The 13,774-nt window shown below is 48.5% G+C and overlaps 2 protein-coding genes across 3 annotated transcripts; one reads left to right on the plus strand and one right to left on the minus strand.

Annotated features, from left to right (window-relative positions):
- Positions 1 to 461: 461 nt before the first annotated feature.
- dkc1 (dyskeratosis congenita 1, dyskerin) lies at positions 462 to 8,393 on the plus strand. Of its 2 annotated transcripts, none has more exons than XM_079692308.1 (15): positions 462 to 563; positions 1,578 to 1,630; positions 1,744 to 1,830; positions 3,346 to 3,437; positions 3,888 to 4,072; positions 4,171 to 4,235; positions 4,345 to 4,471; positions 4,586 to 4,716; positions 4,996 to 5,139; positions 6,032 to 6,152; positions 7,053 to 7,171; positions 7,461 to 7,564; positions 7,784 to 7,826; positions 7,901 to 8,059; positions 8,139 to 8,393. In XM_079692308.1, exons 1-15 carry the CDS (start codon positions 548 to 550, stop codon positions 8,202 to 8,204), a joined length of 1,512 nt encoding a protein of 503 aa, XP_079548434.1. In that variant the 5' UTR covers positions 462 to 547; the 3' UTR covers positions 8,205 to 8,393. The 2 variants fall into 2 exon arrangements, with proteins under 2 accessions (XP_079548434.1, XP_079548435.1); XM_079692309.1 differs by having other exon boundaries at positions 496 to 559; positions 1,577 to 1,630.
- A 1,827-nt stretch (positions 8,394 to 10,220) lies between these two features.
- LOC307046124 (uncharacterized protein) lies at positions 10,221 to 13,442 on the minus strand. The gene is made up of 5 exons (XM_079692310.1): positions 13,166 to 13,442; positions 12,276 to 12,991; positions 11,557 to 11,748; positions 11,058 to 11,268; positions 10,221 to 10,967 (listed from the first exon to the last, which is right to left on the minus strand). Exons 2-5 carry the CDS (start codon positions 12,964 to 12,966, stop codon positions 10,733 to 10,735), a joined length of 1,329 nt encoding a protein of 442 aa, XP_079548436.1. The 5' UTR covers positions 12,967 to 12,991; positions 13,166 to 13,442; the 3' UTR covers positions 10,221 to 10,732.
- Between the last annotated feature and the right edge of the window lie 332 nt (positions 13,443 to 13,774).

Consider the following 13,774-nt stretch of genomic DNA (forward strand, 5'->3'; position numbering starts at 1 on the left):
TCATGTTTAACATCAAAAAGTTTAAAGTCATCCACGTTTTTAAGTCCTTGAGGCAGTCTTGAATTTTATTTAAATGATCAATTTCATAAGGCTTGATTGATAAATATAGTTGAGTATCATCCGCATAACAATGACAATGTACAGAATGATTCCTTATAATATTGCCTAAGGTAAGCATATATCATGTGAACAAAATAACTACAAATGACTACACCCTGTCATGTACCCAGCTACAGTTGGGGTACCTATGTTATCATGCTACTCTCATACTGGAAGAGGACATTAGCACACTTTTATATAACCTGTGTTAACATGTTTCTGTTTGGGTGGTCGACCCACTGCCACGTGCAAGCATGCGCGAGGAGGGTGTACAATACCACGTGGTGCTCTGTGACGTAGAGAGGATTTAGAGAGCAGTTCTGACCCCGGCCTGCAGAGGGGGGGGGGGGGGGGGGGAAGTGAGCTGAAAGCTGCTAGCGAGGCACCACAGAAGAAGAGACAAGATTAGAAAGCGGAACAGGAGGAGTTAGCTCTCTCTCAGATCAAGATGGCGGAGACTGGAGGTGAGTGCGCCGCACGTTTTGGAGAAGGAGAAAAAACGTTTTAAAGTCTTTTAAGTTTATATATTTCAATGATTGAATGTCTCCATTTCTAACGGCCATAAAGCGAACTATCTGATCAGTGAGGGGCAGACTGAGACTCGGTTTGATCTGCAGAAGTGTAATGTCTGCGACGCCACGTGGGGCGTTAGTAAAGATTTGTTTTAACAGTTATAATACATCAGGTATAATGACACGGTTATAATATACCTATATTAAAGCGTGTGTGTTATACCTTTTCAAATATACCTGTTTGCACCAGGATCAGAGCTATTTTCTCCACGAGACCCTCGTGTTCCTGCAGAGATTCTCCTGCAGAAACACGAGGGTCTTTGCGTCTTTATACCTGATGTATTATAGGGTTAGTGTATAAGCGGTTTTAAACATGGCCCAGGATCTTGATGTGTTGTCTCCTGTGAAGCTGCAGAGACAGAGACCACGTGTTTCTGCAGAGACCACGTGTTTCAGATAGCCCGTTGTATTATAGCTGTTAAACGAAGCCTGTTCCACATGTAGGGCATTTCTATTATATTCTGCCTGTAACCGAGTTCTCTCCTGAGTCTCCGTGTGAAGCAGAAGCGCTCTGTTTATCAGGCCTGTTAGCTGCGTGTTAGCCGCCTGGTGCTAACACACGTGGTATCAGAACACGTGTTTCCGCCTTTAAGAGCTAACCCTTATTACCTGAGGGTATATAGAGTGAACCAAATCAAACCCTTTATTACCTGAGGGTATACACTAGTGAACTAAATCAAACCCTTTATTACCTGAGGGTATATAGAGTGAACCAAACCAAACCCTTTATTACCTGAGGGTATACACTAGTGAACCAAACCAAACCCTTTATTACCTGAGGGTATACACTAGTGAACCAAACCTAACCCTTTATTACCTGAGGGTATACACTAGTGAACCAAACCAAACCCTTTATTTCTAGGCTTCTGAAATTTGTTCATGGTTTAATGAGTGAGTGTTTTTCAGCATCATCAGTGAAGATGAAGAAGACGAAGAAAGGGATCGAAGAGGATGTTGGGGTGAGTTACACCTGTTCAATAAAGATATATAATCACATTGTACCTAATGTTTGTTCAATGTGTTTTAGCAGATGCTTAACTTTGCACTGAGTTAATGTGTGTTTGTTCCTCAGGAGATCCAGCAGAGCGGAGACTTCTTCATTCGGCCGGAGTCTAAAGCTGCGACTCTGGACACGTCTCAGTGGCCTCTGCTGCTCAAGGTGAGGGTCAGGTGATCAACAGGGAGTGAGGGGTGGGGGAGTCAGGTAGTTTGGACTGTTTGTAGTTCAGGTAGTGTGTAGTTCAGGTAGTGTGTAGTTCAGGTAGTGTGTAGTTCAGGTAGTGTGTAGTTCAGGTAGTGTGTAGTTCAGGTAGTGTGTAGTTCAGGTAGTGTGTAGTTCAGGTAGTGGGTAGTGGGTAGTTCAGGTAGTGGGTAGTTCAGGTAGTGGGTAGTGTGTAGTTCAGGTAGTGTAGTTCAGGTAGTGTGTAGTTCAGGTAGTGTGTAGTTCAGGTAGTGTGTAGTTCAGGTAGTGTAGTTCAGGTAGTGTGTAGTTCAGGTAGTGGGTAGTTCAGGTAGTGGGTAGTGGGTAGTTCAGGTAGTGTGTAGTTCAGGTAGTGTGTAGTTCAGGTAGTGGGTAGTTCAGGTAGTGGGTAGTTCAGGTAGTGTGTAGTTCAGGTAGTGTGTAGTTCAGGTAGTGTGTAGTTCAGGTAGTGTGTAGTTCAGGTAGTGTAGTTCAGGTAGTGTGTAGTTCAGGTAGTGGGTAGTTCAGGTAGTGGGTAGTGGGTAGTTCAGGTAGTGGGTAGTGTGTAGTTCAGGTAGTGGGTAGTGGGTAGTTCAGGTAGTGGGTAGTGGGTAGTTCAGGTAGTGGGTAGTGGGTAGTTCAGGTAGTGTGTAGTTCAGGTAGTGGGTAGTGGGTAGTTCGGGTAGTGGGTAGTTCAGGTAGTGGGTAGTGGGTAGTTCAGGTAGTGGGTAGTGTGTAGTTCAGGTAGTGTGTAGTTCAGGTAGTGTGTAGTTCAGGTAGTGTGTAGTTCAGGTAGTGTGTAGTTCAGGTAGTGTGTAGTTCAGGTAGTGTGTAGTTCAGGTAGTGTGTAGTTCAGGTAGTGTGTAGTTCAGGTAGTGTGTAGTTCAGGTAGTGTGTAGTGTGCAGTGTGTAGTTCAGGTAGTGTGTAGTTCAGGTAGTGTGTAGTTCAGGTAGTGTGTAGTTCAGGTAGTGTGTAGTTCAGGTAGTGTGTAGTTCAGGTAGTGTGCAGTGTGTAGTTCAGGTAGTGTGTAGTTCAGGTAGTGTGTAGTTCAGGTAGTGTGTAGTTCAGGTAGTGTGTAGTTCAGGTAGTGTGCAGTGTGTAGTTCAGGTAGTGTGTAGTTCAGGTAGTGTGTAGTTCAGGTAACGGAGCGTAGGAGCTCAGATCTGTGAAATGATGAAGCTGTTTATCCATTCGCTGAGCGGCCATCTTGTCGCAGTCACCCCCCCGCTCTCGTTCTGAGGGCGGGGCCTCTCCTCGTGGTGATGTCCTCGACTCGGCGTTCTGCCGGGTCGACCCGGATCCACGAGGAGAGACGACTCGACCCGAGTGCCGCGAAGACGAGTTGACTGCGCTGATCACAGCTGAGACTCATCAATAACAGCATAGAGGGGGGGGGCTTCTGGTGTAGGCATGTGATCCTGAATAACAGCATAGAGGGGGGGGGGTGGTCTCAGCTGCAGAGGCTCTTTCTAAACTCTGGTTGTCTCCTGCAGAACTTTGATAAGCTGAACATCCGCACCGCTCACTACACGCCGCTGCCCAACGGCAGCAACCCTCTGAAGAGGAACATCCAGGACTATGTCAGGTAATGCTAAGCTAACATCATGCTAAGCTAACAAGCTAACATCATGCTAAGCTAACAAGCTAACATCATGCTAAGCTAACAAGCTAACCTCATGCTAAGCTAACAAGCTAACCTCATGCTAAGCTAACAAGCTAACATCATGATAAACTTTTTAACGTAAAGTCCAAAAATCATTATTTGGAGTTATTTGAAAACCTCCCCCGAGTTTCAAGTCTCTCCATGAGTAGCTTCAGTGGAGAGATGGAGGGACATGTTGCCCTCCAACAGAGCAACATGAATATATATGACATAAAACTGATAAGATAGAAAGTGATGTATGAATAATTATAAAGATGCAAACAGATGAGTGTTTATAGATGTTTTACAGAGTTCAGGTGCTTAGTAGTCTAATGGTCTGTTGGACGAAACTGTCCCTGAGGCTAACATGCTAACGCCCCCCCCCCCCAACAGGACGGGCTTTATCAACCTGGACAAGCCGGCGAACCCTTCGTCCCACGAGGTGGTGGCGTGGATCCGGAGGATTCTCCGAGTGGAGAAGACGGGTCACAGCGGCACGCTCGACCCCAAAGTGACGGGCTGTCTGATCGTCTGCGTGGACCGAGCCACCCGGTTGGTCAAGTCTCAGCAGAGCGCAGGTATACACTCAGGATGGTGTGTCGTGTTTAATGCCCGGCTGGCAGTGTGTCACAGTAAAGCAGCGGCCCCCCCTCACTACTCTCTCTGTGTGTTGCAGGGAAAGAGTATGTGGGAATTGTTCGGCTGCACAATGCCATCGAGAGCGAGCACACGCTGGCCCGGGTGAGAACCTTACAGTGTCTATAGAGAACATTTAGTCAGTGGATGTGAAGCCCTCTGATTGGCTGCCTGTCATGTGACTGTCATGTGACTAACCCTCTTCTCTCTCCAGGGTCTGGAGTCTCTGACCGGAGCTTTGTTCCAGAGACCTCCTCTCATCGCTGCTGTTAAGCGACAACTGAGAGTCAGAACTGTGTACGAGAGCAAACTGATCGAGTACGACCCCGAGAGGAGGCTGGGTGAGAGATCAATACTTTATTATATAACTATTATATATAATGACTATACGGAGGAGGCTGGGGGGGATTAGAAGATGACCGTGCGATCAGCTTCAGACTGTAACCTCCCCCCAGGTATCTTCTGGGTCAGCTGTGAGGCAGGAACCTACATCCGGACCCTCTGCGTTCACCTTGGCCTGATGCTGGGGGTCGGAGGCCAGATGCAGGAGCTGAGGAGGGTCCGCTCGGGAGTCCTGGGAGAGAAGGTCAGCCCCCACTTCCTGTTACACAGACCCCCCCCCCCCCCCCCCCCCCCCAGAGAGTTGAGTTCAGAGCCGCTGTATGTGCAGCTCTGATAATTAATCTCTGGAACAGAAACAGCAGAGAAAGTGATCACTGGTCAATGGTGACAGCATTAATATTATATCCAATGAATATGCTGTGCCCCCTCACTGCTGACATCACAAAGCGTTCATGTTGTATTTCATATACTGCCCCCCCTCACCATATACTGCCCCCCCCCTCACACTGTACTGTGTCTGTAGGATCACCTGGTGACGATGCACGATGTCCTGGACGCTCAGTGGCAGTTTGACCACAACAAAGACGAGACGTACCTGAGGAGGGTCATCTTCCCCCTGGAGAAACTGCTGGTGTCCTACAAGAGGCTGGTGATGAAGGACAGCGCGGTGAGGACACACTGTACACACTAGGGCTGTAGCGATACACTAATCTCACAACACGATATTCAGCTCACAATACGATGTATATCACGATATTCAGCCAACGATACGATGTATATCACGATATTCAGCCAACGATACGATTCGATATAATTCGATACACTTACATCATTTTCTGAAAGATTTTAAAGGGACAGTGATTTTGGTGACATCTTGTGAGAGTTCCATCGACTTGGATTGAATTCATTCAACTGAAAACTGAAAGCATCAATTATACAATATATGGCTCTGACTAGACGGAGAGTCTACAGCTTGCACATTCTGGACAAAATGACTCAAAAGATGTGAGAATTAGTTTCATTTATTGAAACGGTGCAAACTAGCTTCCAAGCCTTTGGAACGTAAGTACATAAAGTGCAGTGTCAAAATGAACAACCGCCATCGCTGTCCAGCCATAGTTTTATCTAAATTGTCGCTTTCCTTCTTTTTAAAGCCGAGGTGCTCCCACACATCACGAAGGTGCTGGGTTAATGTTGAACTGCTTCGCACTCACTGCGAGAAGAAGACACCGGCGTCTGTGTATCTAGAAAGGCTCTACAGCGACACTAGCGGGCTGACGTGATCGCCAATGGCCATTTACAATTATTAATACTATTATTAGCATTATTCTATATTTTGGTTGAAACTAAGCCAGAAAAAAAAAAACATAAATAATAATTAAAATATAAATAAAATCGATTTTTTTTTTTTTTAAATAATATTCGATTATGGAGACAAACGAATGATCGAATAATCACTGGCCTCCCTACTTACTAGTAATGGTGTGATTACACAATAACACACCCAGGTTTATTCGACCTTTCCATGAAATCTGATTTCTTTGGTCATGTGACTGCAGGTGAACGCCATCTGCTACGGAGCCAAGATCATGCTGCCAGGTGTGCTCAGGTACGAGGACGGCATCGAGATGAACCAGGACATCGTGGTCATCACCACCAAGGGGGAGGCCATCTGCACAGGTGTGTCTCTGTGTGTGTCTCTCTCTCTATGTGTCTCTCTCTCTATGTGTCTCTGTCTGTGTCTCTCTCTGTGTCTCTCTCTCTGTGTCTCTCTCTCTCTCTCTGTGTCTCTCTCTGTGTGTCTCTGTCTGTGTCTCTCTGTCTGTGTCTCTCTCTGTGTCTCTCTCTCTCTCTGTGTCTCTCTCTCTCTATGTGTCTGTGTCTCTCTGTCTGTCTCTGTCTCTCTCTGTCTGTGTCTCTCTCTGTCTGTGTCTCTCTGTCTGTGTCTCTGTCTGTCTGTGTCTCTCTGTCTGTGTCTCTCTCTGTCTGTGTCTCTCTCTGTCTGTGTCTCTCTCTCTCTATGTGTCTGTCTCTGTCTCTCTCTGTCTGTGTCTCTCTCTGTCTGTGTCTCTCTCTGTCTGTGTCTCTCTCTCTGTGTCTCTCTCTGTCTCTCTCTCTGTGTCTCTGTCTGTCTGTGTCTCTCTCTCTGTCTGTGTCTCTCTCTCTGTCTGTGTCTCTCTGTCTGTGTCTCTCTCTGTCTCTGTCTGTGTCTCTCTCTCTCTGTCTGTGTCTCTCTCTGTCTGTGTCTCTCTCTCTGTGTGTCTCTCTCTCTCTCTCTGTCTGTGTCTGTCTCTGTCTGTGTCTCTCTGTCTGTGTCTCTCTCTCTGTCTCTGTGTGTCTCTCTCTCTCTCTCTGTGTGTCTCTCTCTCTCTGTGTCTCTCTCTGTCTGTGTCTCTCTCTGTCTGTGTCTCTCTCTCTGTCTCTCTCTGTGTGTGAGCCACATGATGACATATAGATGCCGCAGCCTCCGGGCCGTGAGGACCTCTCATCTATCACCCTAGTCTGATGGCTGCTCGTTAACGAGGACTTGCCTCACCTGCCCACGTGTGTTATAATAACACTAACGGTTTCTGTGTGCAGGCGTGGCTCTGATGACCACAGCGGTGATCTCCACCTGTGACCACGGCGTGGTCGCTAAGATCAAGAGGGTCATCATGGAGAGAGACACCTACCCCCGAAAGTGGGGGCTGGGCCCCAAGGTACGAGTCCATCTGTTTCCTCTTTACCCGTTCTGTGTTAATAAAGTTACCCGTTCTGTGTTAATAAAGTTACCCGTTCTGTGTTAATAAAGTTACCCGTTCTGTGTTAATAAAGTTACCCGTTCTGTGTTAATAAAGTTACCCGTTCTGTGTTAATAAAGTTACCCGTTCTGTGTTAATAAAGTTACCCGTTCTGTGTTAATAAAGTTACCCGTGTTGTTAATAAAGCCGTTCTGTGTTCATAAAGTTACCCGTTCTGTGTTAATAAAGTTATTCTTTCCCTGATCAGGCGAGTCAGAAGAAGATGATGATCCAGAAAGGACTGCTCGACAAACACGGGAAAGCCAACGGCAGCACGCCCACCGCCTGGAAGGAGGGATACACGGACTACAGGTACTGAGGGGAGGGGCTGCTGAGGGGAGGGGCTTCAGGTGCTGCAGACAGTTATCCCCCCCTGCGCTGCCGTGCTCTCGGGGGGAGTCGCTCTGCTACAGAATCTCTCAGCTCGGAGCGACTCAGTCAGCTGACGCTCTCTGAGGACAGTCCGCTAACTGAATACTCTGCAGTCACTCTGATCCTCAGGTTTTAAGTCTTTACATTGTTTGTTTCCAGCGCCTCCAAGGAGACTGAGGCGTCAGGTGACACGACCACTAAGGTGAGACCCTGCCCCACCACCGACGGTTCTATCCTGTTTATGTGATATTAATCTGACCGTTAACCTTTCTGCAGAGGAAGAGAGAGGCCGACAGCGACGGGGAAGCAGCGAGCGCTCCATGCACGCCGTCTGCAGAGGAAGTGAAGAAGAAGAAGAAGAAGAAAGAGAAGAAGGCAAAACTGGAGGAGGCGGCAGAGCCAGTGGAGGCGGAGCCAGTGGAGGCAGAGCCAGAGGTGAGGTTACAGACAGGAAGTGATGCGCTGACACTATGTAAACTGTGGACAGGTCCTTAACGTGTCCTCTGTCCTCCAGGTTGTCGACAGTGCCAAGAAGAAGAAGAAGAAGAAGAAACAGAAAGACGACGAGACGTCGGAGTGACGGCGAGGAGCGCCCGCTGTCACCTGTCTGAATGCAAAGCATTCTGGGAGTTTTATAATGGACTGCATGAATGCAGAAAGAAAAGAGGACGCTTTTTTGTTTTTTTATACATTTTATTGTTTTCATCTGTAAATACCTGAACAGGAAGCCTGGTTGTAATTTCAAAATAAAAGTTTTTGTTTTCTGTAATTGGTTTATCCTGAGTGTTCAGATCAATGCGAGTCGGGACGCTGTCTCGGGAGGGGTGAGATGTCTCAAATAGGAATGTACATTAAATCAGTGCAGTAATGGTGAAGGTATTAAAGTCAGTCCTTCAGTTTGAATGGCTTTTGTTGACCGTTCATTTAAGTTTAAGAAACTATTTGCAGTTGACACTTTTTTCAAGACCACAGCAACTCGCCCTGGCATTCTGCCAATTGACTTCTGGGCCACACCCTGACTGATGGAAGCCCATTCTGACTAAATCAATGCTTGGAGTTGGTCAGAATGTATATGCTTATCTGTTAGCGAGGTGCGCGTGCGCCCCATCCAGAGAGCGAGGTGCGCGTGCGCCCCCATCCAGAGAGCGAGGAGCGCGTGCGCCCCATCCAGAGAGCGAGGTGCGCGTGCGCCCCATCCAAGAGAGCGAGGTGCGCGTGCGCCCCCATCCAGAGAGCGAGGTGCGCGTGCGCCCCATCCAGAGAGCGAGGTGCGCGTGCGCCCCCATCCAGAGAGCGAGGTGCGCGTGCGCCCCCATCCAGAGAGCGAGGTGCGCGTGCGCCCCCCATCCAGAGAGCGAGGTGCGCGTGCGCCCCCGTCCAGAGAGCGAGGTGCTGCTGCTCGAGGGATCCTGACAGAATTCTCCTTCCTGTTTAATAAACCAATTTTCAATCTCAAGTTTCTCTACCTGTTTTTACTGATCCGTCACACTTGTCCCTGGAGGAACCCTGCAGGTGTATTATTCCAAGGTGATATCAAGCTGGTTTTCGATATGGTTATCTAACAATGTGTGTGTATATATAGTACTTCAATATATACAGACTTTATTCGGTCCTGGTGATGTCAATGGATTTTGTGAGCCAGCAAACGGGTGTGTTTTAGTTGAGGTCCACCTTAGTGACGGAGCAGTGAGCTGACCGATGCAGAGCGAAGTGCACCTGCTGGAGTGTCTGGTCAGACCAAGTCCTGAATCAGAAACAGGTTTATTGCCATTAGGTTAACACAGGAGGAACTTACTGGATCAGTAGGTATCCTCCTGATGGTCTAGCAAACATTTTGACTCGCTCTTTTTTTTCTTTGAATCTTAGATAATACAATAAAACGCCCCCCAATACCACCAACGGGCTCTTTCAAAGATGTAGCTTCCAGCGCCCACCAACCTTCTCAGAACGCCTGCTAAGGGGCGCTACTGCTCCCAGTGAGAACCCCTGGTCTAGGGTGAAAAGAGGATCCAGGTCAGACCCAGTAGCGACTGGTTGGCACAGCCCCACCTAGCGTAAAAAAATATATATACTTAAGATCGTGTTTAATCAGCTGATTCGTCTGTACATTGCTGTACTTCTAATTAGTGTCTACGGTGTGCCTGTTGAGCGACGTGGGTCAAGCCCTGATCTAGCCCCCCCCCTCACTGTCTAAGTGAATGGGTGCTGTAAAAACTACCGCCCCCCATCTCTATCGCAACCATGGATAGCCTACAGCTAGTTGTTTACGTGTTTAAAAAAGCACCAGAAGCTTATACACACACACATCTAAATTGTGTAATGCCGCATAAGTGCATTTGCGCTTCAGATGAGGAGGTGAGGTCCCCTCATAACGGCATGAACCTGTATGGCACAATACAACTCAGACTGGCTTACCTGTACGTCAATCAAGTGGCAAATGCTATAGTAAGGATGGATGATAGGCCAACTTAAAAATAAAAATGTTTACCTTTGCGATCGACGTATTGGGCCCCCCTGCTCCAAGGCATCAGGCCTCAGCTGGGTTTCCAGGTAATAAGTGTTCCTAGCAGCTTCCTAACATCACACAGTAATCCGGTCCGTGAGGTAGCTCTTTATTAGTGACTGCAGAACATCGTACAGTTTACATTGCACACGTGGGGGATCTGAAGGCACAGTGACATCACTACGTTGTACCGTGTAATAACAGTACTTTTAACAAAAACATAGTCTTTCACCACAAAGCAAAGGATTACAAAAAATAATAATTATAAAATATATCTAATAAATATCCAGCATTAGAGAAATGAAGGTTATAAGGCTGATCAGACTCTCTCTCTGATTGGTCGGACTCTCTCTGATTGATCAGTCTCTCTCTCTGATTGGTCAGACTCTCTCTCTAATTGGTCAGTCTCTCTATCTGATTGGTCGGACTCTGTCTCTGATTGGTCGGACTCTCTCTGATTGATCAGACTGTCTCTGATTGGTCAGACTCTCTCTGATTTGTCAGTCTCTCTCTCTGATTGGTCAGACTCTGTCTCTGATTGGTCAGACTCTGTCTCTGATTGGTAAGACTCTGTCTCTGATTGGTCAGACTCTGTCTCTGATTGGTCAGACACAGTGGCAGGACAGCGGGTCTCTATGTGAGCTGGTGATGACGTGGACTCTGTGATTGGTCAGTTTCTGCAGCACAGAGATCATCTGTATCAGACGAGGACTGGGCTGGTACACAACCCAGCTGGGGTCCATCGGATCGGGTCTGTAGAACGTGTCCAGAACCTCCAGAGTGTGAAGGCGCTGCAGCTGCTGCACACACAGGAAGTCATCGTCGGACAGGTGCTGGTGTCTGAAACACACAGCAGGTTACCACGGTTAGCATGTTAGCTTGTTCAATCAGCCTGAGGATCATGTAGGAGTTATTCAGCCGGGGGCTCACCTGATCCGGAGCGTCCTCAGGTGAGGGAACAGCTGTGGGAGGAGCCTCACCAGGCTAGAGGAGGAGCTCCAGGGCTCCAGGTGCAGGTGCTCCAGGTGAGGAGCTCTGACAGAGACCACCTGCAGGTCTTCGGGCTGCATGTCCACACACAGGGTCATACTGAGGAGGGACGACGGCAGGAAGTCAGCATACATCGCCAGAGGATGGCCTCCTATTGGACAGACAGGTGAAAACATGATGACATCACGGTGTGTCAGCGGTTTGAGAGGAAAGATATCAGACTCAGGTAAAAAAACAAAGACGGTTAAATCCCCTGACAAGTGGTAGAACAACCGCTCAGTCCGCCGGCCGCTCTCACAATCTGTGTTTCTCTGGTCTGAAACCCAGATGCTCGTACACACCTCCACCTGTGTAACACCTGAGGCTCAGTCTAAACACTGATCTTCCTCCCAGACCACGACCCCCCCTCCTCTACAGGTAAAACCTCTTCCTGACCCACCGTGAACGCTGAGGCTGCGGAGCTGCGGCAGCGACGTCAGCCAGGTCTGCAGGTGACAGGTGGGTCCAGGTACGGAGTACAGGTGGAAGATTGAAAGGCTGCGGAGGCGGGACAAAGGCTGCAGGACTTCCTGCGTCACCACGGCGTCGTAGTTCAACAGTTGGAGGTCCGACAGCTGCAGGCCCCCTGCTTCTGCAGAGAGACAGGAGAAAACATCCAATCACAGGACAGGTGTGACCTCTTATCATTGTACCTTTAATCTAAATGTGTTTCTACCTCTTGTTTCCTGGTATTCTGTGAAGAACAGTTGTTGTATGAAAGGAACTCTACGAATACAGATTATTATTATTATGGTTAGGGTCCATGCGGCGCCGTAGCACTGCTTCAGGGTCATCTGTAAGTCTGTTTGGAGTTTAAATGTTAACCAGTGTTCCTCCACACCTCGACTCAGGACACTTTCACCGTGTCACTCCCATATCAACACGAATTTGTGAATATAGCTCATCTGAAGTGTGAGGTGTGGATTTACAGGTACTGCAATAACACGACCAGGTTTGAAGACTCTGTTTTGACACTAGTAGTTACTGAGGGTTACCTGAAAGAGGTGAGAGTGTTTTGAACCAAAAGATGAAGTTTCTGTTTGCTGTGTACCTGCACTGACCTCTGGACCTCATTAATGAACCAGTCTACTCCTGATTGGCTGATCCAGGTGTGTTTACCTGTGAGCTGGGTGGAACTAAAGAAGTCCGGAGCCAGCGTCCTGTAGGTGATCATGGTCCAGGACAGGTGCTGCAGCCGGCTCAGGTGAGTCAGGACGCCCCTCAGCGTGGGGACCCTCAGGCTGCCGTCATGGTGCAGCAGCAGCGAGGTGAGGCGGGTCAGCTGACTGAGGCCGGCCAACAGGTGAGCGGCGGGACAGGTGAGCTGCACATTGCACAGGCTGAGCTGCAGCAGGTTCTGACTCAGAGGAAACAGGAAGTCCACGTTCCTCAGCGACATGGAGCAGGAAGTGAGTGACAGGCGCTGCAGCCGCTGGAAGAGTCTCAGCTCGTCGACGCCCCCTTCCTTCCACTCGTCCAATCGAAGAGCCTCGAGGGCGGGAAGCCAGGCGGAGAGCTGCTTCAGGTGTTTCCTCTTACCTGAACGCACAGAGGCGCCGCCCACGTGCCTCTGAGCCAGGCTGCGCCAGAAGGCCGAGTTGTAGCGGGAGAAGTGCTGCAGCACCACGCTGAAGCCTCGCCACAGGGGGCGGGACTTATCCAGCAGGTGTCTGAAGTGAGAACAGGTGAGACGCAGGTTCAGCTTGTCTCTCCAGGACAGGAAGCTGAACACCTGCAGCCACAGCTCGACAGGAAGCTGCTGCGGCACCATCGCCTCTGCAACACGCCGCCTCCACCTGTAGTCCATCATAGGCAGGTGAGTCACTTCCTGTTTCCTGTCAGTGGGTAGAGATTCTGTAAATCAGTCACATACACACACACACACACACACACACACACACACACACACACACACACACACACACACACACACACACACACACACACACACACACACACAAACTTCACCTGATATAGAGACACTAACTTCCCCTGATAGACACACTCACCTGTCCGTCTGTAAATCCTGAAGATCCTGATCACTCCGAGCCACTCTTCTTCTTCTTCTTCTTCTTCTTCTTCTTCTTCTTCTTCTTCTTCTTCTTCTTCCGCTGCTTTCCGCTGCGTCATGGAGCACAGAGAGGCTGCAGGAGCGAGGTCTCACTCTGACTCTTTTCACAGGTATCCCTTCAGTGTGATTTATAGAAACACTCACCTGAGCTGCTTCACCTGAGCCTTCAAGCAACACGGTCCTAAACTGAGAGAGGACCCAAGAACTTAAATAAAGTGTGAAAATAAAAAATATAACACGGAATAATAAATAATTTAAAGCCAAGTAATAAAATAACCCAATAAGAGAGAGAGACCTCTACACCTCATCTAACTGGTAGAGAGAGAGACCTCTACACCTCATCTAACTGGTAGAGAGAGAGACCTCTACACCTCATCTAACTGGTAGAGAGAGAGAGAGAGACCTCTACACCTCATTCAACTGGTAGAGAGAGAGACCTCCACACCTCATTCAACTGGTAGAGAGAGAGAGAGAGACCTCTACACCTCATTCAACTGGTAGAGAGAGAAAGAGACCTCTACACCTCATCTAACTGGTAGAGAGAGAG

This window comes from Notothenia rossii, assembly GCF_949606895.1.
Source record: "Notothenia rossii genome assembly, chromosome: 7".
Classification (NCBI taxonomy): Eukaryota; Metazoa; Chordata; class Actinopteri; order Perciformes; family Nototheniidae; genus Notothenia; species Notothenia rossii.

Excerpts from the sequence above, each read along its gene's own strand:
- dkc1 (XM_079692308.1), top strand. Across the intron at positions 6,153-7,052 it reads GGGGGAGGCCATCTGCACAG|GCGTGGCTCTGATGACCACA; the intron begins GTGTGTCTCTGT and ends TTCTGTGTGCAG. Across the intron at positions 8,060-8,138 it reads CAGTGGAGGCAGAGCCAGAG|GTTGTCGACAGTGCCAAGAA; the intron begins GTGAGGTTACAG and ends TCTGTCCTCCAG.
- LOC307046124 (XM_079692310.1), bottom strand. The coding sequence starts at position 12,966 with ATGATGGACTACAGGTGGAGGCGGCGTGTTGCAGAGGCGATGGTGCCG. Across the intron at positions 11,269-11,556 it reads CCGCAGCCTCAGCGTTCACG|GAGGCCATCCTCTGGCGATG; the intron begins GTGGGTCAGGAA and ends TCTGTCCAATAG. Across the intron at positions 10,968-11,057 it reads CTGAGGACGCTCCGGATCAG|ACACCAGCACCTGTCCGACG; the intron begins GTGAGCCCCCGG and ends TGTGTGTTTCAG.